At 39.3% G+C, this 27,965-nt stretch overlaps 1 protein-coding gene, 2 non-coding genes and 1 pseudogene across 3 annotated transcripts; 2 read left to right on the top strand and 2 right to left on the bottom strand.

The window, feature by feature from the left end:
* Positions 1 to 987: 987 nt before the first annotated feature.
* On the top strand, positions 988 to 8,030 carry LOC121941681 (annotated as a pseudogene).
* Positions 8,031 to 9,064: 1,034 nt separating this feature from the next.
* trnas-aga lies at positions 9,065 to 9,146 on the bottom strand. Its single transcript has one exon. It is a non-coding gene; the product is annotated as a tRNA-Ser (tRNA).
* Positions 9,147 to 12,044: 2,898 nt separating this feature from the next.
* Positions 12,045 to 12,126, top strand: trnas-aga. Its single transcript has one exon. It is a non-coding gene; the product is annotated as a tRNA-Ser (tRNA).
* A 1,057-nt stretch (positions 12,127 to 13,183) lies between these two features.
* On the bottom strand, positions 13,184 to 26,915 carry LOC121942060 (nucleolar protein 11-like). The gene is given in 22 exon segments (XM_042485147.1): positions 13,184 to 13,422; positions 13,967 to 14,074; positions 15,108 to 15,200; positions 15,309 to 15,387; positions 15,589 to 15,626; positions 15,629 to 15,827; positions 16,614 to 16,717; positions 16,719 to 16,740; positions 17,910 to 17,956; positions 17,958 to 18,095; positions 18,700 to 18,764; position 18,839; positions 19,283 to 19,374; positions 19,553 to 19,676; positions 20,125 to 20,201; positions 21,673 to 21,879; positions 22,312 to 22,453; positions 22,729 to 22,786; positions 23,408 to 23,556; positions 24,285 to 24,341; positions 25,190 to 25,303; positions 26,758 to 26,915. Coding segments are annotated over 22 exon segments (2,175 nt in total). The 5' UTR covers positions 26,905 to 26,915; the 3' UTR covers positions 13,184 to 13,308.
* Between the last annotated feature and the right edge of the window lie 1,050 nt (positions 26,916 to 27,965).

Here is a 27,965-nt window from a genome sequence, read left to right as displayed (position 1 = left end):
AAAAAAAAGCTTTACACTAAGATTATCTGTACTGACCCCACACTGAGGAAATCCACTAAATACAGCAGCCCAGGAAACAAAAGTAAAGGAAAAAGTGAGTGATGAGTGATAATTGAAAATAAAACAAAATAAAAACATGACAAAAAACACAAAAAATATATAAGAATATAAAATATAAGCACAATATAACACAATTGGGGTTAGCATTGCACACACATTAAATTGAATAAAACACATCTCTGCTTGGGCAGTCTTTAAGGTCTAGTGTGTGCAGTATAGTGACATCTAATGATGAGCTTGCAGATTGCAACTAATAGTACGAAAATATAAATGAAACATCTACCCAACCCTTCACATCTAAGTTGTTTTTATTTATATGTTGTTTTTTTTTACATTGACAAAATCTAAACTCAGTAATCAGAATGGGGGGGCACCCTGATAGTTACATGGATACTGCTCTGCCACGTAATTTCAGTGTCCTGGGTTCAACTGTGGGATGACCCTTTGTTGCATTTCATAGCTCTCTCTCATTACCCCTGTTTCTAGTCTGCCTCTATACTGTCACAGTGTTAATTGTCCAATTACAGTGAAAATGCCAAAAAAACAACTTTTAAAAAAATAGTGAGACTGTGCAGGCAGGCATTTCTTATAAGGCTATATTTGTTGTTGTGTTTTGCTTTGGTTTTTTTTTGATCATTGACTGGTCTGAATTTGTTTTTCTTGTCCTGTGGGGAAATGACAGGAAAATTTGTTTTCTTTTTAAACTAAAATAAATTCATGGACAAACTATTAGAGTTAAAATAGATACAAGGCTATCATTTAAATTAATTGCATTAATTTTGACATGTGGGGGTTGTTTTTTAGAATAGAATAAATACACAAGAATGATGACCTGCAGCTATGTGACTTCAGTATCTGACGCAAGTGTGTGTGTGGGTGTGTGTGTGTGTGTGTGTGTGTTGTGTGGTTCTTGAATGGCTCTCTGTCTTTGATTTTTCAGACTTCCTCTGCATCTGGAATACCAATTTCCAGACGCTCCAGGCAGGGAAAGAGATGGCGGGTAAAATCTACGGACAGGTAGGAATGCTTTGGTGTATGAAGTGCAAAGCAAATTGTTCTCTAGCATTTCTGTTATAATATCAGTGAATGAATCAATATACTGTTAATGATTTTTTTTTTTTAGCTTAATCGCCAGTGTGTACATGAGCTTATGTTGCTGAGGTTAGAAGTACGCACCCACCGCCCACTCATGCTTCCTTCAGTGTTCTTTGTACTGCAGGCCAAAGTTCCCTGTCCTTCCAGCTGCTGGGTGCTGATGGAGGACTGTATGACTTTGGTAGAGCATTGTGTCTGCTCTCCACTGTGACGGGGCTCACTGTCCCTCCTCACAACTTAATGGCAGTTTACAATCTTAATATTGATGCATAAATAGACGAGTTGGGCTAGTTTACAAGTGCACGCTGTTAAACTATGTGCCATTAATTTCTGTTTGTGTTCACCTTTTTTCCTCTCTCTTTGATTCAGCTGTGGAGTTATTCAAACAAGTTGTTCATCCCACACGGGAAAACGCTCTCTGTTATTCCATATGAGTGCCCCAAATCTAACCTGGCCTCTGCTCTGGGAAAACTAAGGCAGGTCAAGACTGAAGGTGAGCTAAAGGGAATTCGTAGTAGTGCTCCTGCAGCAATCCAAACTTTATGCGAAAGACATAAATTAAACAGAAAATTTTGATGCCCGATAACACTAATTTAGTCTTTATAAATAATACTGCAAAAATGTGCATGTTCACTCAGTTCAGTGTGGGTTTTTTTTCCTGCTGCTTAAGAGTCCAAAGCTCCCACTTCTGTACCGTCTTGGAATAACATTCTGCATGAAGAGAAAGCTCATCCCTCCCGGACAGTGGAGACCAGGAAGACGGTATGTTGGAGACATTTTCATGACAATATAAGAAAAGTTTCACAGATGGAAAGAGGCTCAACAGCTGCTGTATGAATTGCTGGTGCATCAGTCCCACACACCGTTGCTTTTGCTTACAGTGTTTCCCAGATCAACGGCTAATTGACACTAGCTCCATATGAAATAGTCATTTACAGTAGTTACATTGTTCACAAAACGTATAAGATTTTGTCTTGTGGTAAGAGGAAAATTCATAATACTACAGGGCCACTGTATTGTTTATTAGTAGATTTATCTATGATGGTAATCTAAATTAGTATGTAAAGAAGTCTGTATCACAAAACAGCTCATAAAATTCCTGAATTAACATGCACCCACTTGTGAAACACTTTTTGCAAATTAGCAGTTCACTGCTTTTGCCGTTTAAAGTTCTGTGTATGTTTGAATGTAACGTTACCTAAAGAGTAATGGTCCAGTAATGCTCCTGTCAGTGGTGTCATCTTTGTTTTGATTTTTTTTTTCTCTTTCCACACAGAGAACAACCCGTAAGAGCCAGGCAGCACCTACTTTCACAAATGAGCAAGTTCTGGAGCTCATCAAGGTAAAAAAATATATTTTTAATGTCTCTCCTGCAAAATACTGAAACAGCATTGACAAAAAATGAATATTTCAGGGTTCCCACGATCGTGGAAAACGTGAAGAAGTCAGGGAATTTCACAATCACGTTTTCCAGGCCTAGAGAAGTCATGGAATTAGTAAAAATCATTTTTTGAAAAGTCATGAAATTTTGTTGTGTGTATTGGATCTTTTTACAGTAATCTTCAGTAGATACTCTTCCAGATGATGAAACATAACAACAAATGTATTTTCTGAAGTTGTTGGTGTAACGTAGCTCTAATATGTGTTGACGTGTGACCATTTGTTTACCATCACATACATTTCTTTTTCTTTTTTCTTTTTTTTTGCATTTCCTCTCTCTCCCATGTATGCCAGTGCTTCAAAAATATGTTTGAATGAAGTTCTACATCGAGCATTTAATATATTTGAAAGCACCTGGCAAGAAGGGCAAGAAAAAAAAAATATGGGTCCTTGATAAGTCACGGAAAAGTTTTGAAATTTTGTCCATGAAAATGCCTGGGAAAACTGATTTTTATAGACTAACAATAAGATAAATGAAATATTTAAATGTCCTCCTCCAGACGGCATCAGTAGAAGAGGTCCAGAAAGAGGTGGAAGTGCTCCTCTCAAGGACAGACATCCAGGACCTGCAGCCCTCAGTGGGACAGCTAGCATCAACTCTTGTGTCCCGGAGTCTTGAAGATCCAGCCTTCTACACCCCCAGCAGCCTGGCACAGCTGGTGCACACTCGCTGCCTCTGCCACAGGTCAGTAAGGGATGGCAACAGAACCCAGGTGATATTGTATTTCTTTAAAGGAGAGGTATGTGGCATTCAGAGAATATGTATGATTTAAAGCTGGGACACACGCTGGGTGCTACTCCTGTGATTACTCTGAGAACTTCAAGAGCAGGATGCAGGCTGCGTATGAGGTTGCTAAGTGACCATAATCAGCACTGTATCAAAGCCTACTTACTAGAAACCCTGCGTGTAGAGCTAAATTTCTTCCAGGTGTTGTTTATTAGGTGTAGTATATTCTCTTTGGGGCAGGTGTAAAGCTCTGTGTTCCTCCACAATAAAGTGATCAGTACCCCCTCCATATTTACCACTGACTGATATTTACAGAAGAAAGAGACTGCCGGCTGTGATTTGTTGTTCCATGTCACATGACATGCGGTGCATGCTATTGCTTTCCAAATGTTGAACTCTTTTTATTTCAGAATGTAGCCGTCTTGTCATTAAAAACAGGTGCTCGGGAATGCTTGAGCGTCGTAGCAGCGTTTCTCTCGCTTTTGAATGCATCCTCTGCCCATCTAAATGTGTAAAAAACAAGTATTTGAGGGCGAAAAAAGGTGGCTTGTGTACACAAATTAAAGTTGGGGGCAGGATTATCTACACACAGTTCTCAACATGGAGGTGGCTGAGCAGGCAGCCAGCAGCTAATAGTGCCAACTCAAAATACAGCACTGACAACAGCCACAGCGCTGACACAGTTAACCGGGGGAATCAGAGGGTTCGTGCTACACGTCTGTGACAACGCCATCCTGAGTTTAGTGGTAAACGCTGCATGAGGGCAGTGCAGAATGGCGAGTAGTTGGTCAATAGGATACACACAGAGACTTGCATGCACTAACACGAACGTGCAGTCAGACTGTTAAACACAACAAACAAAGAAGCTGAGATCAGGGCACTTACACAACAAGCAGGCAAATAGTTTGCTGCGATATGAATCCTCTGAATGTCGCATACAGAATCTTCAATGTGAAAGTAACTCAGAGCTGAAATATCGACTGTCAAAACTGTTAAATCGATATTCAGTGTGCAGAATGTATTTCTAAACCAGAATTTGAATGCAAATGTCATAATTTAGTACAGAAGATCAACCAGTGTTATTTCTGTTGAATGTGACCATTTTTCATCATGGCCCTCCACAGTGTGTGTCCTGACCTTGTGCTTCTGGCCCTGGAGAGGAAGGACTACTTTCTGTGTCAGCTCTGCCTGCAGTTCTTCCCTGACATCCCCGAGGCTATCACCTGTGCCTGCCTGAAGGCCTTTATCAGGTAAAACTGATGGTTCTCAAGTACACAACCCCTTCAATAAACACTGTAAGTAGAGTTCTCAACAGGCCAAAACCTGAACTAAAACCTGAACCAAACCGATCCATGTGAGTTGAATCCCACACCCCCCGTCCGATATCATTACATAAAATACTGACCCTGAGCCCGACCAAGCCTGACCTCCTTAAAAAAGCTCTAATCGGCTTCTAACGCCAGGGACACACCAGCAGTGTGGCGAGCTAACCAGTGGAAAATGAACCAACTCAGTGGATCACTGACTCCTCGCTGTATTTCCCCGCCAGAGAAGCTCCCTGCTTCGGTTGGGAGGGATGGTTGCTGCTCCCTCTGATGTCCATTGATATCAATCAATCAGTCAATCACTCTGTCAATCAATACAGGCTAATATATGTTGTATTTACATTTTTACTGAATTATTCTTACATAAATTATGTTCAGAGTGTTCTCTTATAATTTTGTTTTATTTATTTACTTTGAAAAACAAAGTGTTTTTTTTTCCCCTTTATTTTTATTCTCAGCCCTACCAGACCCGGCCAATCAGCGCACATTTACTGCCTGAACCCGACCGGTCGGGCATGGGTTGAGATTGAGAATTTAAACTGTAATACCGGTGTAAATTGATGTTGTTTTGATACTACCACTGTGGGGCACTAAAGTAACATATTTTTGTGATTTAGCAGGTCAAAAATCTGATCATTTGCCTGATTCAGTGTCATGTAAAATGTAAAAAAGGAACAAATAAACAGTGTGTTACTATACCCTGGTCTTGCAGTATGCCAGACGTCGATGCAGAGAAAGTGAGCCTGGAGCCTGACAGTGTCTCTCCTTCATGGAAACTCTAATGGCCAGAGAGCGTGGGCCGGCTGCTTTGCAGAATGGTTTCAGCCCCACCTTGGTTGACATGGAGCATTCAGACAGCGTCAGTGGAGGTGGCACCAGAGCGGAAGACAAAGAAAAGACCTCGACTTCAACAGAACAAATCTGTCCAGTGGGGTTACACAAAGCTGTTCTACTGTATCCTGCCAGTGCGCTGTCACTCAGACACAATATTTTTTTACCATTCTGTGACATTTTGTTGTTCACGATGAAGCAGATGCTTACTTTTTTTGTGTCAGTAACACTTTATATTTAAAGGTTAGATAGCATAATGGCAACCTTTTTTTGTGTTGAGTGATTTGAATTTGCTATGTATTAGTTCTTAACTCAAGCTGCACAGAAATGAGGTCCTGCAGACGGCGTACAGCGACTCTTTCCTCCTCCCACACCTGAAAGATCTTACCTCCCAGCAGGTTGTTGTGAGTAACAGCTGGTTATTTTTTGCCACATCTCTAAAAATAAAACAGGCAGCCATACCCACTGCACATTTTCAAAACACTAACTAGATGCATGTTCTCTCCAATCAGCTTTTCCTCCAGTACCTGCAGTTCCTCTACCTAAAATATTCCCAGGATGCTTTCCCACAAATGCACGGATTGAGATCACCAAGTCTAACTCAGGTCGGTGTCAGCATCTAACGAGATAATTAGGGTGGCCACACTTGACATATTGGCTCAGCTTGTATCTGTCTCACCGGGACACATTAAGTGACAAGTTCCGGAGGCGGAAAAAATATTTTGCTGACAGATTGTGGAATAATACAGACATGGTTGATGTCAGAGTCACATTCTGACCTGAACTGTGTGCGGTCTGTTTTAATCAAGTTCAGCCACAGTGCATTGACACAGCATAAAAAGATGGAGACTTTTTGCAACAGTTTTTACAAACTTGTATTATGCAACAAACATGTAAAAGCACTGGAATTGTGATTTTCAGAATTCCCGCTAAACTATGTTATTTTTTTTATTTTATTTTTTTTTTTACCTTAAAATGGTCTTAAAGAAACGGTGGGATGCTACCATGAGGTCATTACAGTTTGAAAAGAATTCTATTATCAAAACCCTTTAACAGTCACACTTAAGAAATGCCTTCGCAAAAAATTATACATTATAGACCATGGACTGTTACCAAAATGCATCAATTTATTAGAAAAAATCTTAGAATAGTGCATTGTAAAAGTGCAAAAGTCAATATAATGTAACAGAAGTCAGAAAATATAAGTAACTTCATACAGTAAACATAAAAATTAATAGATACAAATAAAAATGAATCCAGTAAAAATTCCGTATGAAATATGTGGTAAAATAGTCAATGTTATATAAGAAAAATCTTAAAATAAAAGTAACTTCATCAAATAAAGAAATAGAATAAATATAAGAAGAAAAAAATTACAAATAGTAATGAATCTAGTGACAAAATCAGTTTAAAATGTATGGTAGAAAATAACAGTCAATTTAATATAATAAAAATAGAACTGAACAGAATAACACTATAATAAAACTATTTAAATGCATTGTAAAAACATCTGTATAAAATGAAATTGGGTTTGACCAAGTTTTTAGTAAAGCAATATGATCACAAAACATGTCAGCTGTGTGGTTACAATGCCTTTTAAAGGGTTAACTCAGCTTTCCTATGCATTTGATTGCAGATCATGGATTGGGTATGCTTGCTGCTTGATGCCCACTTCACAGTGCTCGTGATGACTCCAGAGGCCAAAGGCTTACTGCTGAACCTGCACAAATTTGTTAAGTCTCAGGTACCAAACAGTCTTGCTGTCTTTTGTCTGCTTTGTAGCTGCAGGTTAAATATTCTGTAAAACAAATGAGCATTTGGTGTGATTTTATCATCATGGTTATAATATAGTATATAATATATGGTTTATAATGTCCAGGGATTGGTTTTGGGCCGAGCTAAAGCAACTGTATTTAACAGTTTTCTCTTTGTCATTACTGTAATTTAATTGTTATTTACGACATCTATTGCACATCTGTCTGACCTGGAAGAGGGATCCCTCCTTAGTCGCTCTTCCTGAGGTTTCTACCATTTTTTCCCCCAAGCTACAGGGTTTTTTTGGGGGGAGTTTTTCCTTAGACGATGTGAGGGTCTAAGGGCAGAGGGATGTCGTATAATGTAAAGCCCTCTGAGGCAAACTCTGTTTTGTGATAATGGGCTTTATAAATAAAATTGAAATTGAAACAGCCTGTAGATCACTGCAGCTCATCAGAAAAACCGCTACAGCAGAAAAGTTATCCAAGAGAACAAATTTTCACCGAAATTCCCTTCTTTTGTGTCCACAGGTGAGACTGGTTTCTGAGCTTGGAAAGATTGAGGGAAGCCTTCAAGAGCTCAATAAGATGAAGACAAAGAAGGATGTCGGGCAATACTCTATTGAAGTAATTGAGCTGTTTTAGAACGTGTATACTTTTAATAAATCATTGAATATATTGTGCCATTTCAGTTTTAAACGTGTAGTGGTTTCATGGTAATGTACTTGTCCCAAATGGAACAGTACGAATTGCTCTTGGGCACAGATGTTACGCATTAAGATGAATATACATCAAGATGCATATGAGTAGTTGGTGTAACTTAGGCATTGAAGAGAGGTTACAGAAGCCTTTGAACTCTGTAAATGTGTTTAAGGTTATGAAAAATTGTTTTTTTGTCATGCAAACTATATTAACAGAATAGTCAGTCTGCTCAATGTCATACTGATTAATAGCGAGTGTGTTAAATGCATACAAATGCAATGCAAGTTTTAATAGAGCAGTCATATTATGGGGCTCCACACATTTGAGAGTGAATGGCTGTTTCTGTCAGCTGTGACTTTGTACTGGATTTTCAACAGGAGAGCATTTTATTTTCAATACAGATAATTATGAGAAAACTGCAAATCCATGCTTGTCCCTTTTTGTGTGGTATTTAATACCTGTGAATAATTACAAGATGCACAGACGTTAGTGCTGTTCGTCATGTTTTCTGGCCGCTTATACTTATTTGTATTTAAATATATTATTGTAGGCAAATTTAGCTGGTGTAAGGCAGTTAACGCATAGTGGTTAATTAGACTTCATACTTTCCATACAAACACACCTGGTGCTTGGCCGTGCGAATTTACGTTTCCTACGCTAATGGTCCGCCCTGCTCGCTCTGTGATTGGCTAGTTGTCGATACCGTCGCCGTTCTGATTGGTTAGGTTTAGGCAAGGGGCGTGAGATTGGTTAGGGTTATTAGGAATCAAAACCCTCTGTTTTTCGATCAAAAACAAAAACAAAAACATTTCGTTGTCGGCAGGATTCGAGTCTCATCCTCTCTCTCTCTCTCCACCTTTCACGCTTAAGCAGCCTTACGCAATAAATGCTAAACGCTCCACAACAATCTTTTTTGAATGAATACATAAATACAAACACACCTGGTGTTTGGCCGTGCGAATTTACGTTTCCTACGCTAATGGCCCGCCCTACTCGCTCTGTGATTGGCTAGTTGTAAATACCGTCGTCGTTCTGATTGGTTAGGTTTAGGCAAGGGGCGTGAGATTGGTTAGGGTTGTTAGGAATCAAAACCCTCTGTTTTTCGATCAAAAACAAAAACAAAAACACTTCGTTGTCGGCAGGATTCGAACCTGCGCGGGGAGACCCCAATGGATTTCTAGTCCATCGCCTTAACCACTCGGCCACGACAACTGGTCCACTATATGTGACTATGTGCCTTTATAATCATATCAAATCATGATGACTTTGGATATGAATAATTATGTTATCGTAATGCGATCCTGCCAGTATCGACAATGTGGCTGGCTTATACAGCAGCCTGGGTTGTGTGCTGTGTAGGCTATTGGTGAAGTAGCTACCTGCCTAATAAGAAAAGCGCAACAACAGCAAAGATGAATGCCAAAATTGATATAACTCATAAGTCAAACCCAGAGAGTGCTATTTAAAAAATTGTGAACGGAGACGCGACTGCACTTGTATTGCTATTCTTTTGTAATCCAGCTACACTCACATTAGATTCTAGCACAGGTTTTGATCAGCAGCAGCTCCTGATAGAGTTCAGAGTTCTGACCGAAAATGGAGCCAGGTTCCTCCGCAGAAAAAGTATAAACTAATTCTAAGGTAATACAGAATGCATTTGTGTTTGGGATTATTTACAGCTGTTATTTTAAGAATGAAAATATTTGGGCAGCTAACTTTTCATGGCGACTTCTTTAGGTTAGTGTAATAGAGCTAAATGTCGGACGTATACTTATCTTCTCGCTTGGCTTTGCTGTGACGACGATGGCGACATGGCCGAAAATTAACGATGGAGTTACATCCGACCCGCCTGTGATTAAAGCCACCCAACAAGACTAGACGGCGCAAAAAAGTACTGTTGGCAGAAAGCGTTTGCATGGATAACTAATTTTATGAACTAGCACGGCAATTGCGTCTATTGTAGAAAAGTGAGTCACGTGACCTCGTAGCCACTTAGGCCTGTTTGTGTCAAGTTAGATAAAAAGTTAGGATAAAAACTGCACTTCCGATCTGGTGAGATCTTTATTTCGAACATGCCAAATATAACTAAACAAATAACATACATAACTAAATAAATAATAAATAACTTAAGTATTTAATGTCCAAAAGGGAGTAGGAGGGAGTGAATGCCTCATCAAAACCGGCCTCCTTTTTTTTTTTTTTTTTTACAGATGTATCATATAGCCTAACTTAATTTTAAACATGAAAACAAAGTCACGTTACGGTGCCCGTTCCCAACTCTATTCTACCATCTCACATCACTTCAATATGGCATTTTGAAAACCTGTTCAAATGCGTTAAATGTTCCACAAAATAGCATTTAACATCGATATTTTGATTATATAAAGGGCCGCTTTTCAGGGGTGTAATAATACTTCATTCCAGTACTTAAGTATTTTGTGGGAGTATTTGTACTTTAGTTTCATACCATTTTTAAGGTGTATGTTATGAAGACATAAACTTCATAGTTCTCAAAATTCCTACCACTTGCTTTTTGTAAAAATGATTTACTTGTACCTTTACTTTCAGTACTTAAGTACATGAAATCAGGGACGTGTCTTGGGAGTGTCTAGGTGCCACCCCATTATGATTGGCTGTCTGCCCAGTCAGTTTGAATTGTTTGATGAGTAAACTGAATTTTCATTTTCAAGTGCAAATTCAGTCTAAACCCGAGATGCACTAATGTGCCAGAGTAGAGTCTAGCCTTACTAATTTCACATAAATAAACTGATACAAGTGTTTGCTCCCACAGGTTTATTGATTTTTTGTCACTTTATTGAAGTTTATGTCTTCATAACATACACCTTAAAAATGGTATGAAACTAAAGTACAAATACTCCCACAAAATACTTAAGTACTGGAATGAAGTATTATTACACCCCTGAAAAGCGGCCCTTTATATAATCAAAATATCGATGTTAAATGCTATTTTGTGGAACATTTAACGCATTTGAACAGGTTTTCAAAATGCCATATTGAAGTGATGTGAGATGGTAGAATAGAGTTGGGAACGGGCACCGTAACGTGACTTTGTTTTCATGTTTAAAATTAAGTTAGGCTATATGATACATCTGTAAAAAAAAAAAAAAAAAGGAGGCCGGTTTTGATGAGGCATTCACTCCCTCCTACTCCCTTTTGGACATTAAATACTTAAGTTATTTATTATTTATTTAGTTATGTATGTTATTTGTTTAGTTATATTTGGCATGTTCGAAATAAAGATCTCACCAGATCGGAAGTGCAGTTTTTATCCTAACTTTTTATCTAACTTGACACAAACAGGCCTAAGTGGCTACGAGGTCACGTGACTCACTTTTCTACAATAGACGCAATTGCCGTGCTAGTTCATAAAATTAGTTATCCATGCAAACGCTTTCTGCCAACAGTACTTTTTTGCGCCGTCTAGTCTTGTTGGGTGGCTTTAATCACAGGCGGGTCGGATGTAACTCCATCGTTAATTTTCGGCCATGTCGCCATCGTCGTCACAGCAAAGCCAAGCGAGAAGATAAGTATACGTCCGACATTTAGCTCTATTACACTAACCTAAAGAAGTCGCCATGAAAAGTTAGCTGCCCAAATATTTTCATTCTTAAAATAACAGCTGTAAATAATCCCAAACACAAATGCATTCTTTATTACCTTAGAATTAGTTTATACTTTTTCTGCGGAGGAACCTGGCTCCATTTTCGGTCAGAACTCTGAACTCTATCAGGAGCTGCTGCTGATCAAAACCTGTGCTATAATCTAATGTGAGTGTAGCTGGATTACAAAAGAATAGCAATACAAGTGCAGTCGCGTCTCCGTTCACAATTTTTTAAATAGCACTCTCTCTGGGTTTGACTTAATGAGTTATATCAATTTTGGCATTCATCTTTGCTGTTGTTGCGCTTTTCTTATTAGGCAGGTAGCTACTTCACCAATAGCCTACACAGCACACAACCCAGGCTGCTGTATAAGCCAGCCACATTGTCGATACTGGCAGGATCGCATTACGATAACATAATTATTCATATCCAAAGTCATCATGATTTGATATGATTATAAAGGCACATAGTCACATATAGTGGACCAGTTGTCGTGGCCGAGTGGTTAAGGCGATGGACTAGAAATCCATTGGGGTCTCCCCGCGCAGGTTCGAATCCTGCCGACAACGAAGTGTTTTTGTTTTTGTTTTTGATCGAAAAACAGAGGGTTTTGATTCCTAACAACCCTAACCAATCTCACGCCCCTTGCCTAAACCTAACCAATCAGAACGACGACGGTATTTACAACTAGCCAATCACAGAGCGAGTAGGGCGGGCCATTAGCGTAGGAAACGTAAATTCGCACGGCCAAGCACCAGGTGTGTTTGTATTTATGTATTCATTCAAAAAAGATTGTTGTGGAGCGTTTAGCATTTATTGCGTAAGGCTGCTTAAGCGTGAAAGGTGGAGAGAGAGAGAGGATGAGACTCGAATCCTGCCGACAACGAAATGTTTTTGTTTTTGTTTTTGATCGAAAAACAGAGGGTTTTGATTCCTAATAACCCTAACCAATCTCACGCCCCTTGCCTAAACCTAACCAATCAGAACGGCGACGGTATCGACAACTAGCCAATCACAGAGCGAGCAGGGCGGACCATTAGCGTAGGAAACGTAAATTCGCACGGCCAAGCACCAGGTGTGTTTGTATGGAAAGTATGAAGTCTAATTAACCACTATGCGTTAACTGCCTTACACCAGCTAAATTTGCCTACAATAATATATTTTAAATACAAATAAGTATAAGCGGCCAGAAAACATGACGAACAGCACTAACGTCTGTGCATCTTGTAATTATTCACGGGTATTAAATACCACACAAAAAGGGACAAGCATGGATTTGCAGTTTTCTCATAATTATCTGTATTGAAAATAAAATGCTCTCCTGTTGAAAATCCAGTACAAAGTCACAGCTGACAGAAACAGCCATTCACTCTCAAATGTGTGGAGCCCCATAATATGACTGCTCTATTAAAACTTGCATTGCATTTGTATGCATTTAACACACTCGCTATTAATCAGTATGACATTGAGCAGACTGACTATTCTGTTAATATAGTTTGCATGACAAAAAACAATTTTTCATAACCTTAAACACATTTACAGAGTTCAAAGGCTTCTGTAACCTCTTCAATGCCTAAGTTACACCAACTACTCATATGCATCTTGATGTATATGCATCTTAATGGTAACATCTGTGCCCAAGAGCAATTCGTACTGTTCCATTTGGGACAAGTACATTACCATGAAACCACTACATGTTTAAAACTGAAATGGCACAATATATTCAATGATTTATTAAAAGTATACACGTTCTAAAACAGCTCAATGACTTCAATAGAGTATTGCCCGACATCCTTCTTTGTCTTCATCTTATTGAGCTCTTGAAGGCTTCCCTCAATCTTTCCAAGCTCAGAAACCAGTCTCACCTGTGGACACAAAAGAAGGAATTTTGGTGAAAATTTGTTCTCTTGGATAACTTTTCTGCTGTAGCGGTTTTTTCTGATGAGCTGCAGTAATCTACAGGCTGTTTCAATTTCAATTTTATTTATAAAGCCCATTATCACAAAACAGAGTTTGCCTCAGAGGGCTTTACATTATACGACATCCCTCTGCCCTTAGACCCTCACATCGTCTAAGGAAAAACTCCCCCCAAAAAAACCTTGTAGCTTGGGGGAAAAAATGGTAGAAACCTCAGGAAGAGCGACTAAGGAGGGATCCCTCTTCCAGGTCAGACAGATGTGCAATAGATGTCGTAAATAACAATTAAATTACAGTAATGACAAAGAGAAAACTGTTAAATACAGTTGCTTTAGCTTCGGCCCACAACCAATCCCTGGACATTTACAAACCATATATTATATACTATATTATAACCATGATGATAAAATCACACCAAATGCTCATTTGTTTTACAGAATATTTAACCTGCAGCTACAAAAGCAGACAAAAGACAGCAAGACTGTTTGGTACCTGAGACTTAACAAATCTGTGCAGGTTCAGCAGTAAGCCTTTGGCCTCTGGAGTCATCACGAGCACTGTGAAGTGGGCGTCAAGCAGCAAGCATACCCAATCCATGATCTGCAATCAAATGCATAGGAAAGCTGAGTTAACCCTTTAAAAGGCATTGTAACCACACAGCTGACATGTTTTGTGATCATATTGCTTTACTAAAAACTTGGTCAAACCCAATTTCATTTTATACAGATGTTTTTACAATGCATTTAAATAGTTTTATTATAGTGTTATTCTGTTCAGTTCTATTTTTATTATATTAAATTGACTGTTATTTTCTACCATACATTTTAAACTGATTTTGTCACTAGATTCATTACTATTTGTAAATTTTTTCTTCCTATATTTATTCTATTTCTTTATTTGATGAAGTTACTTTTATTTTAAGATTTTTATTATATAACATTGACTTTTTTACCACATATTTCATACGGAATTTTTACTGGATTCATTTTTATTTGTATCTATTTATTTTTATGTTTATTGTATGAAGTTACTTTTATTTTCTGACTTCTGTTACATTATATTGACTTTTGCACTTCTTACAATGCATTATTCTAAGATTTTTTCTAATAAATTGATGCATTTTGGTAACAGTCCATGGTCTATAATGTATAATTTTTTGCGAAGGCATTTCTTAAGTGTGACTGTTAAAGGGTTTTGATAATAGAATTCTTTTCAAACTGTAATGACCTCATGGTAGCATCCCACCGTTTCTTTAAGACCATTTTAAGGTAAAAAAAATAAATAAATAAAAAAAAATAACATAGTTTAGCGGGAATTCTGAAAATCACAATTCCAGTGCTTTTACATGTTTGTTGCATAATACAAGTTTGTAAAAACTGTTGCAAAAAGTCTCCATCTTTTTATGCTGTGTCAATGCACTGTGGCTGAACTTGATTAAAACAGACCGCACACAGTTCAGGTCAGAATGTGACTCTGACATCCACCATGTCTGTATTATTCCACAATCTGTCAGCAAAATATTTTTTCCGCCTCCGGAACTTGTCACTTAATGTGTCCCGGTGAGACAGATACAAGCTGAGCCAATATGTCAAGTGTGGCCACCCTAATTATCTCGTTAGATGCTGACACCGACCTGAGTTAGACTTGGTGATCTCAATCCGTGCATTTGTGGGAAAGCATCCTGGGAATATTTTAGGTAGAGGAACTGCAGGTACTGGAGGAAAAGCTGATTGGAGAGAACATGCATCTAGTTAGTGTTTTGAAAATGTGCATGGGTATGGCTGCCTGTTTTATTTTTAGAGATGTGGCAAAAAAATAACCAGCTGTTACTCACAACAACCTGCTGGGAGGTAAGATCTTTCAGGTGTGGGAGGAGGAAAGAGTCGCTGTACGCCGTCTGCAGGACCTCATTTCTGTGCAGCTTGAGTTAAGAACTAATACATAGCAAATTCAAATCACTCAACACAAAAAAGGTTGCCATTATGCTATCTAACCTTTAAATAAAACGTGTTACTGACACAAAAAAAGTAAGCATCTGCTTCATCGTGAACAACAAAATGTCACAGAATGGTAAAAAAATATTGTGTCTGAGTGACAGCACACTGGCAGGATACAGTAGAACAGCTTTGTGTAACCCCACTGGACAGATTTGTTCTGTTGAAGTCGAGGTCTTTTCTTTGTCTTCCGCTCTGGTGCCACCTCCACTGACGCTGTCTGAATGCTCCATGTCAACCAAGGTGGGCTGAAACCATTCTGCAAAGCAGCCGGCCCACGCTCTCTGGCCATTAGAGTTTCCATGAAGGAGACACTGTCAGGCTCCAGGCTCACTTTCTCTGCATCGACGTCTGGCATACTGCAAGACCAGGGTATAGTAACACACTGTTTATTTGTTCCTTTTTTACATTTTACATGACACTGAATCAGGCAAATGATCAGATTTTTGACCTGCTAAATCACAAAAATATGTTACTTTAGTGCCCCACAGTGGTAGTATCAAAACAACATCAATTTACACCGGTATTACAGTTTAAATTCTCAATCTCAACCCATGCCCGACCGGTCGGGTTCAGGCAGTAAATGTGTGCTGATTGGCCGGGTCTGGTAGGGCTGAGAATAAAAATAAAGGGGAAAAAAACCACTTTGTTTTTCAAATAAATAAATAAAACAAAATTATAAGAGAACACTCTGAACATAATTTATGTAAGAATAATTCAGTAAAAATGTAAATACAACATATATTAGCCTGTATTGATTGACAGAGTGATTGACTGATTGATTGATATCAATGGACATCAGAGGGAGCAGCAACCATCCTCCCAACCGAAGCAGGGAGCTTCTCTGGCGGGGAAATACAGCGAGGAGTCAGTGATCCACTGAGTTGGTTCATTTTCCACTGGTTAGCTCGCCACACTGCTGGTGTGTCCCTGGCGTTAGAAGCCGATTAGAGCTTTTTTAAGGAGGTCAGGCTTGGTCGGGCTCAGGGTCAGTATTTTATGTAATGATATCGGACGGGCGGGGTGTGGGATTCAACTCACATGGATCGGTTTGGTTCAGGTTTTAGTTCAGGTTTTGGCCTGTTGAGAACTCTACTTACAGTGTTTATTGAAGGGGTTGTGTACTTGAGAACCATCAGTTTTACCTGATAAAGGCCTTCAGGCAGGCACAGGTGATAGCCTCGGGGATGTCAGGGAAGAACTGCAGGCAGAGCTGACACAGAAAGTAGTCCTTCCTCTCCAGGGCCAGAAAGCACAAGGTCAGGACACACACTGTGGAGGGCCATGATGAAAAATGGTCACATTCAACAGAAATAACACTGGTTGATCTTCTGTACTAAATTATGACATTTGCATTCAAATTCTGGTTTAGAAATACATTCTGCACACTGAATATCGATTTAACAGTTTTTGACAGTCGATATTTCAGCTCTGAGTTACTTTCACATTGAAGATCCTGTATGCGACATTCAGAGGATTCATATCGCAGCAAACTATTTGCCTGCTTGTTGTGTAAGTGCCCTGATCTCAGCTTCTTTGTTTGTTGTGTTTAACAGTCTGACTGCACATTCGTGTTAGTGCATGCAAGTCTCTGTGTGTATCCTATTGACCAACTACTCGCCGTTCTGCACTGCCCTCATGCAGCGTTTACCACTAAACTCAGGATGGCGTTGTCACAGACGTGTAGCACGAACCCTCTGATTCCCCCGGTTAACTGTGTCAGCGCTGTGGCTGTTGTCAGTGCTGTATTTTGAGTTGGCACTATTAGCTGCTGGCTGCCTGCTGCTCAGCCACCTCCATGTTGAGAACTGTGTGTAGATAATCCTGCCCCCAACTTTAATTTGTGTACACAAGCCACCTTTTTTCGCCCTCAAATACTTGTTTTTTACATTTAGATGGGCAGAGGATGCATTCAAAAGCGAGAGAAACGCTGCTACGACGCTCAAGCATTCCCGAGCACCTGTTTTTAATGACAAGACGGCTGCATTCTGAAATAAAAAGAGTTCAACATTTGGAAAGCAATAGCATGCACCGCATGTCATGTGACATGGAACAACAAATCACAGCCGGCAGTCTCTTTCTTCTGTAAATATCAGTCAGTGGTAAATATGGAGGGGGTACTGATCACTTTATTGTGGAGGAACACAGAGCTTTACACCTGCCCCAAAGAGAATATACTACACCTAATAAACAACACCTGGAAGAAATTTAGCTCTACACGCAGGGTTTCTAGTAAGTAGGCTTTGATACAGTGCTGATTATGGTCACTTAGCAACCTCATACGCAGCCTGCATCCTGCTCTTGAAGTTCTCAGAGTAATCACAGGAGTAGCACCCAGCGTGTGTCCCAGTTTTAAAATCATACATATTCTCTGAATGTCACATACCTCTCCTTTAAAGAAATACAATATCACCTGGGTTCTGTTGCCATCCCTTACTGACCTGTGGCAGAGGCAGCGAGTGTGCACCAGCTGTGCCAGGCTGCTGGGGGGTGTAGAAGGCTGGATCTTCAAGACTCCGGGACACAAGAGTTGATGCTAGCTGTCCCACTGAGGGCTGCAGGTCCTGGATGTCTGTCCTTGAGAGGAGCACTTCCACCTCTTTCTGGACCTCTTCTACTGATGCCGTCTGGAGGAGGACATTTAAATATTTCATTTATCTTATTGTTAGTCTATAAAAATCAGTTTTCCCAGGCATTTTCATGGACAAAATTTCAAAACTTTTCCGTGACTTATCAAGGACCCATATTTTTTTTTCTTGCCCTTCTTGCCAGGTGCTTTCAAATATATTAAATGCTCGATGTAGAACTTCATTCAAACATATTTTTTGAAGCACTGGCATACATGGGGAAGAGAGGAAACGCAAAAAAAAAGAAAAAAGAAAAAGAAATGTATGTGATGGTAAACAAATGGTCACACGTCAACACATATTAGAGCTACGTTACACCAACAACTTCAGAAAATACATTTGTTGTTATGTTTCATCATCTGGAAGTGTATCTACTGAAGATTACTGTAAAAAGATCCAATACACACAACAAAATTTCATGACTTTTCAAAAAATGATTTTTACTAATTCCATGACTTCTCTCTAGGCCTGGAAAAACGTGATTGTGAAATTCCCTGACTTCTTCACGTTTTCCATGATCGTGGGAACCCTGAAATATTCATTTTTTGTCAATGCTGTTTCAGTATATTTTGCAGGAGAGACATTAAAAATATATTTTTGTTACCTTGATGAGCTCCAGAACTTGCTCATTTGTGAAAGTAGGTGCTGCCTGGCTCTTACGGGTTGTTTCTCTGTGTGGAAAAGAGAAAAAAAAAATCAAAACAAAGATGACACCACTGACAGGAGCATTACTGGACCATTACTCTTTAGGTAACATTACATTCAAACAAACACAGAACTTTAAACGGCAAAAGCAGTGAACTGCTAATTTGCAAAAAGTGTTTCACAAGTGGGTGCATGTTAAATTCAGGAATTTTATGAGCTGTTTTGTGATACAGACTTCTTTACATACAATTTAGATTACCATCATAGATAAATCTACTAATAAACAATACAGTGGCCCTGTAGTATTATGAATTTTCCTCTTACCACAAGACAAAATCTTATACGTTTTTGTGAACAATGTAACTACTGTAAATGACTATTTCATACGGAGCTAGTGTCAATTAGCCGTTGATCTGGGAAACACTGTAAGCAAAAGCAACGGTGTGTGGGACTGATGCACCAGCAATTCATACAGCAGCTGTTGAGCTCTTTCCATCTGTGAAACTTTTTCTTATATTGTCATGAAAATGTCTCCAACATACCGTCTTCCTGGTCTCCACTGTCCGGGAGGGATGAGCTTTCTCTTCATGCAGAATGTTATTCCAAGACGGTACAGAAGTGGGAGCTTTGGACTCTTAAGCAGCAGGAAGAAAAACCCACACTGAACTGAGTGAACATGCACATTTTTTGCAGTATTATTTATAAAGACTAAATTAGTGTTATCGGGCATCAAAATTTTCTGTTTAATTTATGTCTTTCGCATAAAGTTTGGATTGCTGCAGGAGCACTACTACGAATTCCCTTTAGCTCACCTTCAGTCTTGACCTGCCTTAGTTTTCCCAGAGCAGAGGCCAGGTTAGATTTGGGGCACTCATATGGAATAACAGAGAGCGTTTTCCCGTGTGGGATGAACAACTTGTTTGAATAACTCCACAGCTGAATCAAAGAGAGAGGAAAAAAGGTGAACACAAACAGAAATTAATGGCACATAGTTTAACAGCGTGCACTTGTAAACTAGCCCAACTCGTCTATTTATGCATCAATATTAAGATTGTAAACTGCCATTAAGTTGTGAGGAGGGACAGTGAGCCCCGTCACAGTGGAGAGCAGACACAATGCTCTACCAAAGTCATACAGTCCTCCATCAGCACCCAGCAGCTGGAAGGACAGGGAACTTTGGCCTGCAGTACTAAGAACACTGAGGGAAGCATGAGTGGGCGGTGGGTGCGTACTTCTAACCTCAGCAACATAAGCTCATGTACACACTGGCGATTAAGCTAAAAAAAAAAAAATCATTAACAGTATATTGATTCATTCACTGATATTATAACAGAAATGCTAGAGAACAATTTGCTTTGCACTTCATACACCAAAGCATTCCTACCTGTCCGTAGATTTTACCCGCCATCTCTTTCCCTGCCTGGAGCGTCTGGAAATTGGTATTCCAGATGCAGAGGAAGTCTGAAAAATCAAAGACAGAGAGCCATTCAAGAACCACACACACACACACACCCACACACACACTTGCGTCAGATACTGAAGTCACATAGCTGCAGGTCATCATTCTTGTGTATTTATTCTAAAAAACAACCCCCACATGTAGAAATTAATGCAATTAATTTAAATGATAGCCTTGTATCTATTTAAACTCTAATAGTTTGTCCATGAATTTATTTTAGTTTAAAAAGAAAACAAATTTTTTCCTGTCATTTCCCCACAGGACAAGAAGAAAACAAATTCAGACCAGTCAGTGATTAAAAAAAAACCAAAACAAAAAACACAACAAACAACTATAGCCTTATAAGAAATGCCTGCCTGCACAGTCTCACTATTTTTTAAAAAGATGTGTGTTTTTTTTTGGCATTTTCACTGTAATTGGACAATTAACACTGTGACAGTATAGAGGCAGAATAGAAACAGGGGTAATGAGAGAGAGCTATGAAATGCAACAAAGATCCCACAGTTGAACCCAGGACACTGCAATTACGTGCAGAGCAGTATCCATGTAACTATCAGGGTGCCCCCCCATTCTGATTATTGAGTTTTTTAGATTTTGTCAATGTAAAAAAAAAAAACAACATATAAATAAAAACAACGTAGGTGTGAAGGGTTTGGGTAGATGTTTCATTTTCTTGTGCAGTTCTTGCGCACTGCTCTTTGCACTATGTATATAGTTTTATTCTGTCATTATGTGCACTATGTGCATTGTCTTGTTTTTTCTTACCTGTTTGTTGTTGTTGAGCGGAGCACTGTTACGAACAGAATTTCCCTTGGGATGAATAAAGTATTCTGATTCTGATTCTGATTGATTTATATTTTCGTACTATTAGTTGCAATCTGCAAGCTCATCATTAGATGTCACTATACTGCACACACTAGACTTTATAAACTGCCCAAGCAGAGATGTGTTTTATTCAATTTAATGTGTGTGCAATGCTAACCCCAATTGTGTTATATTGTGCTTATATTTTCCTCTTTTTTCTGTTTTTTGTCATGTGTTTTTATTTTGTTTCATTTTCAATTATCACTCATCACTCACTTTTTTCCTTTACTTTTGTTTCTGGGCTGCTGTATTTAGTGGATTCCCTCAGTGTGGGGTCAATACAGATTATCTTAGTGTAAAGCTTTTTTTTTTTTTATTTGTTTGTTTGTTTGTTTTTTACACTGGGCTTGTGAAGATGAAAAGACAAACAGATAAGCTAATGAATAACTGCTTTGTCGCTTTTCTAGTGTAAACTTAAAAATAATGCATGCTGACTCAATAGAACGGCTTACTGAGAACCTCAGGGTACATCGCAGATTGATTTAATCAAAACCTGTCATGTTTAAAATTGAACTTTTAGTAGATGCTCAGACTAATTCCACCTGAAAACCTGTCTGTGTAGAGCCCTTGTGGTCTTCATTTGAGGCGGTGTAATTAAGCTGCAAATACCTTTACCAGCTCCGGCAGAGGGATGTGGAACCCCCACAACAGCTACATGGGCTTCATCCAGCACCTGAGCTGATGCAGCCTCCAGCAGGCCCTCGCCGACAGGGAGACCCAGCAGCAGGCTGCGGGGCAGCGAGAGACCCTGGGCCCCCTCGTCCACCATCAGGCCCCGCACAGACACGACACTTTGGTACACATGACCGTTAGGGTCTGGATAGATGGAAAATGATGAGGCACAAGAGGTAAAAAGAATGAGTAATAAATCATCTTGCGTGTAAAATCCTGTGTTTGTGCAACAGGGTGTATAATTTACAATATGAAGTCCGAGTGGACACGACACTCTGTAAGTGCAACCAAAACTCATTACTGCTATAGTGTGAAAACCCGAACAGCATCAGTTGGCAACAGGTCCAGTTTGAGAATGCACACTTAAACACTTTTTTACCGCAAACCTCCTACATCAAAGGTAGTCGAGTTGCTGCCACAGGCTGGCACTGCTAGAAATTAAACCTTTTATTGTTTTTTTTTTAAGATTAATGTGACCCACTATTTTGAGTGCCTTTTCATTTACAAAGCCACACAACGAGCCTATGCTGTCACATACTGACACTAGGAATATTTTCACAGGAAACTCAGGCTTACAGAGATAAAGCAGGCGGATGTGTTTGTCGCTGTAGGAGGCAGAGAAGCTGAGCGGCGAAAGACCAGGCTCCTCTTTCTCCAGCCTGTACCTCTGTAGGGAGTTGGGATTCAGTCTCTGCAGGTAGAGGAAATGATCTCCTTTCTGTAGGAAAACAATGACAAGGAAAACTACCCTTTACATACACTGATTACAAAGATTTCACGCATATGTCCATGGAGAAAAGGAGGACAGACAAAACGAGCAATCGGTAATTGGGTCATAAAAAAATGTCATTCCCATGCAGGTGCACAGGAGGGGTTACAAATGAATCCTCATTACAGCACTGTGTTGTGATACAGAGGCAAAACTGAATTCATTCAACTGACATGTAAAGCTTTTGGCTTTTGTCCAAAGCCCAACATTTAAACTGATGTTACCTGTTCAGTTGTGAAGATGACAAAGTGCTGTGACTCTGTCACTATGTTGGTGCTCCACCTAAAAACAGACAACAACAAAAATGATTTTCATCAACAACAGGTGAGACTACAGCACAGCACGAGCAGCCAGGTCATCTGAATATTTAACATTTTAGGGTCTATATAAATTGTTTAAAATTAAGCCGTGGATCAGGTGGTAGAGCCAGCTGTCCATTATTGGAGAGGTCTGTATTTCAATGCCCTGCTCCAGCATTTAAGCATCTTTTAGGGCTGATTCTGAACCTCCCTCTCAATCCCAATTAAAACACAGCAGATTGGGACCCATTTCTCAAGCCTATACAAGAGCTGGACTTTCCACACGTGCCTGAATGATTAGCAATGTATTTTGGGGACATAAACTGTGCTGTGACATTTGTCTGATCAACAACAATTACATTATGTTTTAATGTTACAGTTATCATTATACACATATATATTCATATTTGTATTTTAGGATTTTTTTTTTTTTAAATCTTGGTCTGGTCTGATTTATTTTGTATTTTTGTCTTGTCTTGTTTCTTTCTTGGTTTTGTATTGTTTCTGCTTCATTTACAACTTACTCTAAAAGTAAGTTCTAAAATCAATAAACAGATTAAAAAAAAACAACAGATTTACTGCTGGGTTTGTAAAGCACACTGACCTTATAGTCTCTTCTTGAGCCAGGACCTCCTCTATAGGCTGCTGGGGAGCAGAGAGGAGAGAGTCCAGCAGCCTCACAGATCCTCTCTGAAACAAGACCACAGGCTCCCCTCCTGCTTCACAGTGGACCCTCCAGACATCTGAGGACACCTGGACAGAAAATACACGCAGGAGACAGGAATGAGAACGTGTTCGGTTTTGTCACCTAAATCATTTGAAGAGAAATAAGGGATTATAACAACTTGCATATGGACATAAATCACCACATCAAATATATTTTGAGTGGTTTGAAATTAAAATTATCCATTTTCATTTCCAGTGTCAAAAGTAATGACATGCAACATAGCATGTAATAATAATCATTAATAATCATAGTAATAGTCTTTGCTTGCATGGCACCATTCATATATAAAATGCAGTTCAAAGTGCTTTACATGCAAGTGCTACACACACACACACACACACATAATTTCCAAACTTTTCCGTGACTTTTTAAGCACTTGGATACCATAACACTTAAAATGAGTTGCAGACAGGCCAGAGGTGGAAAATACAAAAATACAGAAATATAAAAGAAGTTCTAAACAATAAAAGACAAAAAAGTAAACGTGCATATAAAGCATAAACGCATATAAGAAATAACTAGAATATGCGATTTAAAAAACAAAAAGAGACATGAAGAGAAAACAAATGTCTACAGAGTGCCTCACAGTTTGAATAAACCACTTCCAGCCATCCCTCTCTACAGCTGGCTTTTCATATTGGACTAGGTATCAACACTTTAGCCTTTAGACATGATCAGAAAACACATCTCACAAGCATGGCCCTGCCTTAAATGTCACAAGAGAAAAGAGCTTGACAGTCATGTTCACACTTACGGTTGCCTTGAAAGCCTTATCCAAGAGTATGTCTTCTTCCTTCCAAATTCTGATCACCTGAAAAACAAAAACACAGACATTTTTTGGCTGACATTTCTTGAACGCAAAGTGAGTAACAGATGGGTTTAGCTTTAAAGAACCACATGAATTAGTGAGGTCAAGCCTTTAAATAAGTAATAATTTTATAGTCAGGGTTCCCATAAATTTGTCATTGACAAAGTTTCCAAACTTTTCCATGACTTTTTAAGCATCCCTAATAAAGACGTTTTTTTTTCTTGCCCTACATGTCAGATGCTTTTCAAACAAATCTGATTCAAACTGTATTCAAATTTCAGCTAACTGGCATACAGTAAGGGACTGATGGATTCAGGTAGAAAATAAAGAAACATATGCATTGGTAAACTAAACACTGTCATGCACCAACGCATATTAGAGCTACCTTAAGTTGACAGCTGCAGAAAAGAAATTTGCCATAATGTTACATTACATGGAAGATTAAAATGTCATGAGTTTTCCAAAACTTTCAATGATTTGATTCGACTTTCCCTGGCCTGGAAAATGTGATTGTGAAATTTTATGACTTTCCCGGGTTTTCCATGACTGTGGGAACCCTGTATAGTGAATAAGCAATTGATAGATGGGCTGGAAAATGTCATGCAGGTATTCAGTTAGTAGATTTGTAATGGGAAAAAAAGCAATGCTATATTCATCGTTTTTTCAGTGACTTAAGTGCTGATAGTGTGTTGGAGTTCACTATTTTATTTTTGTATAAAAATAACTACATTACGGTCTGTATTGTCAGTGGGGCTTGTTACAGATAGTGCTGCATCCAAAGCAAGCATCAGAATCCAAATAAGAGTCTGTCTATCTCCACTTTGCCGCAACAACAATGACTGAAAGTCTACCTTGCCATCCGAGACTGCAACATATTCCTTTGTCTGTGCATTGTAGACTGCTGGACAGGTCAGAGTCTGTCCTTGTTTCACCGTCCAGCTGCTCAGTGGCTTCTGGTCTGAAACCTGTCAAAATCACAAAAACACACAAAAAAGAGAAGGAGTTCATAATGTTAACGACGTCGACTTCATCCATTAAGGTTCTACCAGTCACAACACAAACGGCTTCCCTTCACCCATGGTTGGATTACAGAGCGGGATTACCAGGCAAAGGCCCAAATTGTCATGGGCCCTGACCTCATCTTCAAAATGACTTAAATTAAAATGTACCGAACAAACAGAGACTCAAAATGAGCACAAATTTACACAACTACAAGGAGATAAAAAATGACTTCTAAGCAACAAAATGACCAGAAACACAAAATTCAGTGTTTCTCAACAGAATGAGAGTTAAACTGTGGTGGTGGTTGACAACAACAACAACAACAACAACAACAAACCTTTCAACGGCAGCAAAATGTTTTTAAAAGCACGTGTCCCCTCTTGAAATTCAGAGGTTTTTGCAGGTCTGTGTACACAGTGCAGGTGGAGTTCTTTTTTTCCTCAGCAGCAGTTGTGACTCCAGGGGTGGATAATTGATATGTCAATTCATTCAGAGCTGATCTGATCAAATCAGATCGATAGATGATTCTGTGAGTGAGTGCAATATTTTAGAACCAGCAAAATGTACGATTAAGTTTCAGTTTTAATGCACCTGGTATTCTGCTGCCCCATCTGTGCCCAGTGTACACTCTGCACTCTGTGAGTGCAATGCAATGGATAACCAAATAGTATTTATATTTCAACAGTGCGCCTAATGAACGGTTTAGCTCCAAAAATAGAAAATCTATTTGTGGCGGCAGACTAAAATGACCCCACAGAGACCCAAAATAACCTAAATAAGACACAAATTTAGCTCAGAGAGACCTCAAATGAACTTACGAAGGCCGAAACAACTACAAACTGACCCAAAAGGAGCACAAAATCATGTATCTTTGCCAAGGGGCCTGTTTTATGTACACATACCTTCACCTATATATCCACTGATAAACGCTGGCGTGATAATGTCATGGTGTGAGTTGTGATATTATTATAACGTGTATATAAAAATATACAGATTGTGACGTTGGATGGAAAATCGAGAAATAAGCAAATGAGACCATTTCTGAAAGTTGACAAATGCTGCATAGAAGCTGCCTGTTGGGTTTTTGAGCGGTATATGGAGCTGCACAATTGATAAATGTGCACAAACACCTTCGTTAGCAAGCTGTGTGTGCCTTGATATAGCCAACGTTAGCTAGCACGTGCCCGCTTCTGTTGAATGGCATGATGTTTACAACAGCTTACGGGACCTTTGCTTACTATTTTCGCGCAAAGGGAGTCAGTGTATTATTACAGCTAGCTCGGGTATCGGTTGTCTTGTCTGTCCTGGTGGTTTGTGCCTCAGTTGCACAGCCGAGGATGCCAACACGAGTTATAACGCAGGTCGCCCTTATCAGCTGCTCAGAGGAGCCTCCTCAAAAACGAACGTTAAATGTTACCTTGTACAGCGTGACAGATCTGGTTGAGTCGGTGACGACGACATGGTCGCCGTCTCTTTCCGCTTCGATGCCCTGAACGCCTGAATTAGACAGATTTTGAGCTGGAGCAAGTCCGCACAACGTGTATCCCTCATACAGCGCGGCCATGCTGGACGAGAAGAAGGTAGAACGCGTAGGATCTCGCGAGAGATTCGCGAGGCGAGGTTACTGGTGATCTAAGTGCACAACGCGGGAGCGCGCACAGAGTAAAGCTAAAACTACCAGATGATTTCTACTGCAGAGTGCTGGTTAAAACGGCGAAATCTTCTTTGTGTACGTGATTCGTCAATGGTGATTACTGATCTTAAGTCTGTAGTTTATGTTTAGAGTGGCCTAATTAGTGCTTTTTGAAACTCAGTCAGGGGCCTATATACAAGCTAAACAGTGCAGGCAGTAGCACTGAGGCCTTTGGGCTTGAGAGTGGGCCCTCCAACTGTATCAGGCAGATACACATTCAGTTAAAACAATCTAGTTTTCTATATAGCCTGTCATGATGACTACACAATTAGGCTCCTGTCCACAAAATGGTTTTGTGTCCATTTCCTGTAAATATTGGTAGAAGTATAGGTAAAGTGAAAACATTGACTGTGGTCATTTATAATGCATCCGAGCATATCCCCACAGCATAGCATCACATTACCTGAACAGAAGTTGCCTAACTGCACAGTGTTGCTCTAATGTAACAAACAAAAAACCCCACAGTTTTGGTAGATAAATAAAAAATAAATATGTCTTGTAACAATCAAAAATGCTTTACATGCTCATGCACGTGCATACATTTTTAATCAAAGTTGTCCATTCCATCCTTCATAAACCAATTGTTACAATTGCTCCCAGTCTCCCCTAAACTCATTAAGTCTTGTGTAAAAGGCAACATGGCGTTCACTGGTGAATCACAGGGTTTTCAACAAGAGTTTAGACATCAGTTTTAACTGATTCAGATATACTAGTGAGAAATATGTTTTCTGCCAGACAAAAAATAATGATACAAACGGGCAGCTTGTGAATATCAGTCAATGACTTAGAGCCAGCCACTGGGTGGAGACAAACAGCCATCAATCTATGGTCAAACCTCCATGGCTGTGGACTAAAAATGCTTTTATTGCAATGTTTTAAGAGCAACTTAACAGCCTCACAGCAATTTTGGAGTTTCTTCTTTCATGAAGTTA

This window comes from Plectropomus leopardus, chromosome 4 (assembly GCF_008729295.1).
Source record: "Plectropomus leopardus isolate mb chromosome 4, YSFRI_Pleo_2.0, whole genome shotgun sequence".
NCBI lineage: Eukaryota > Metazoa > Chordata > Actinopteri > Perciformes > Serranidae > Plectropomus > Plectropomus leopardus.
Note: the sequence above shows the minus strand (reverse complement) of the source record. Positions and strands in the feature narration are given on the sequence as shown.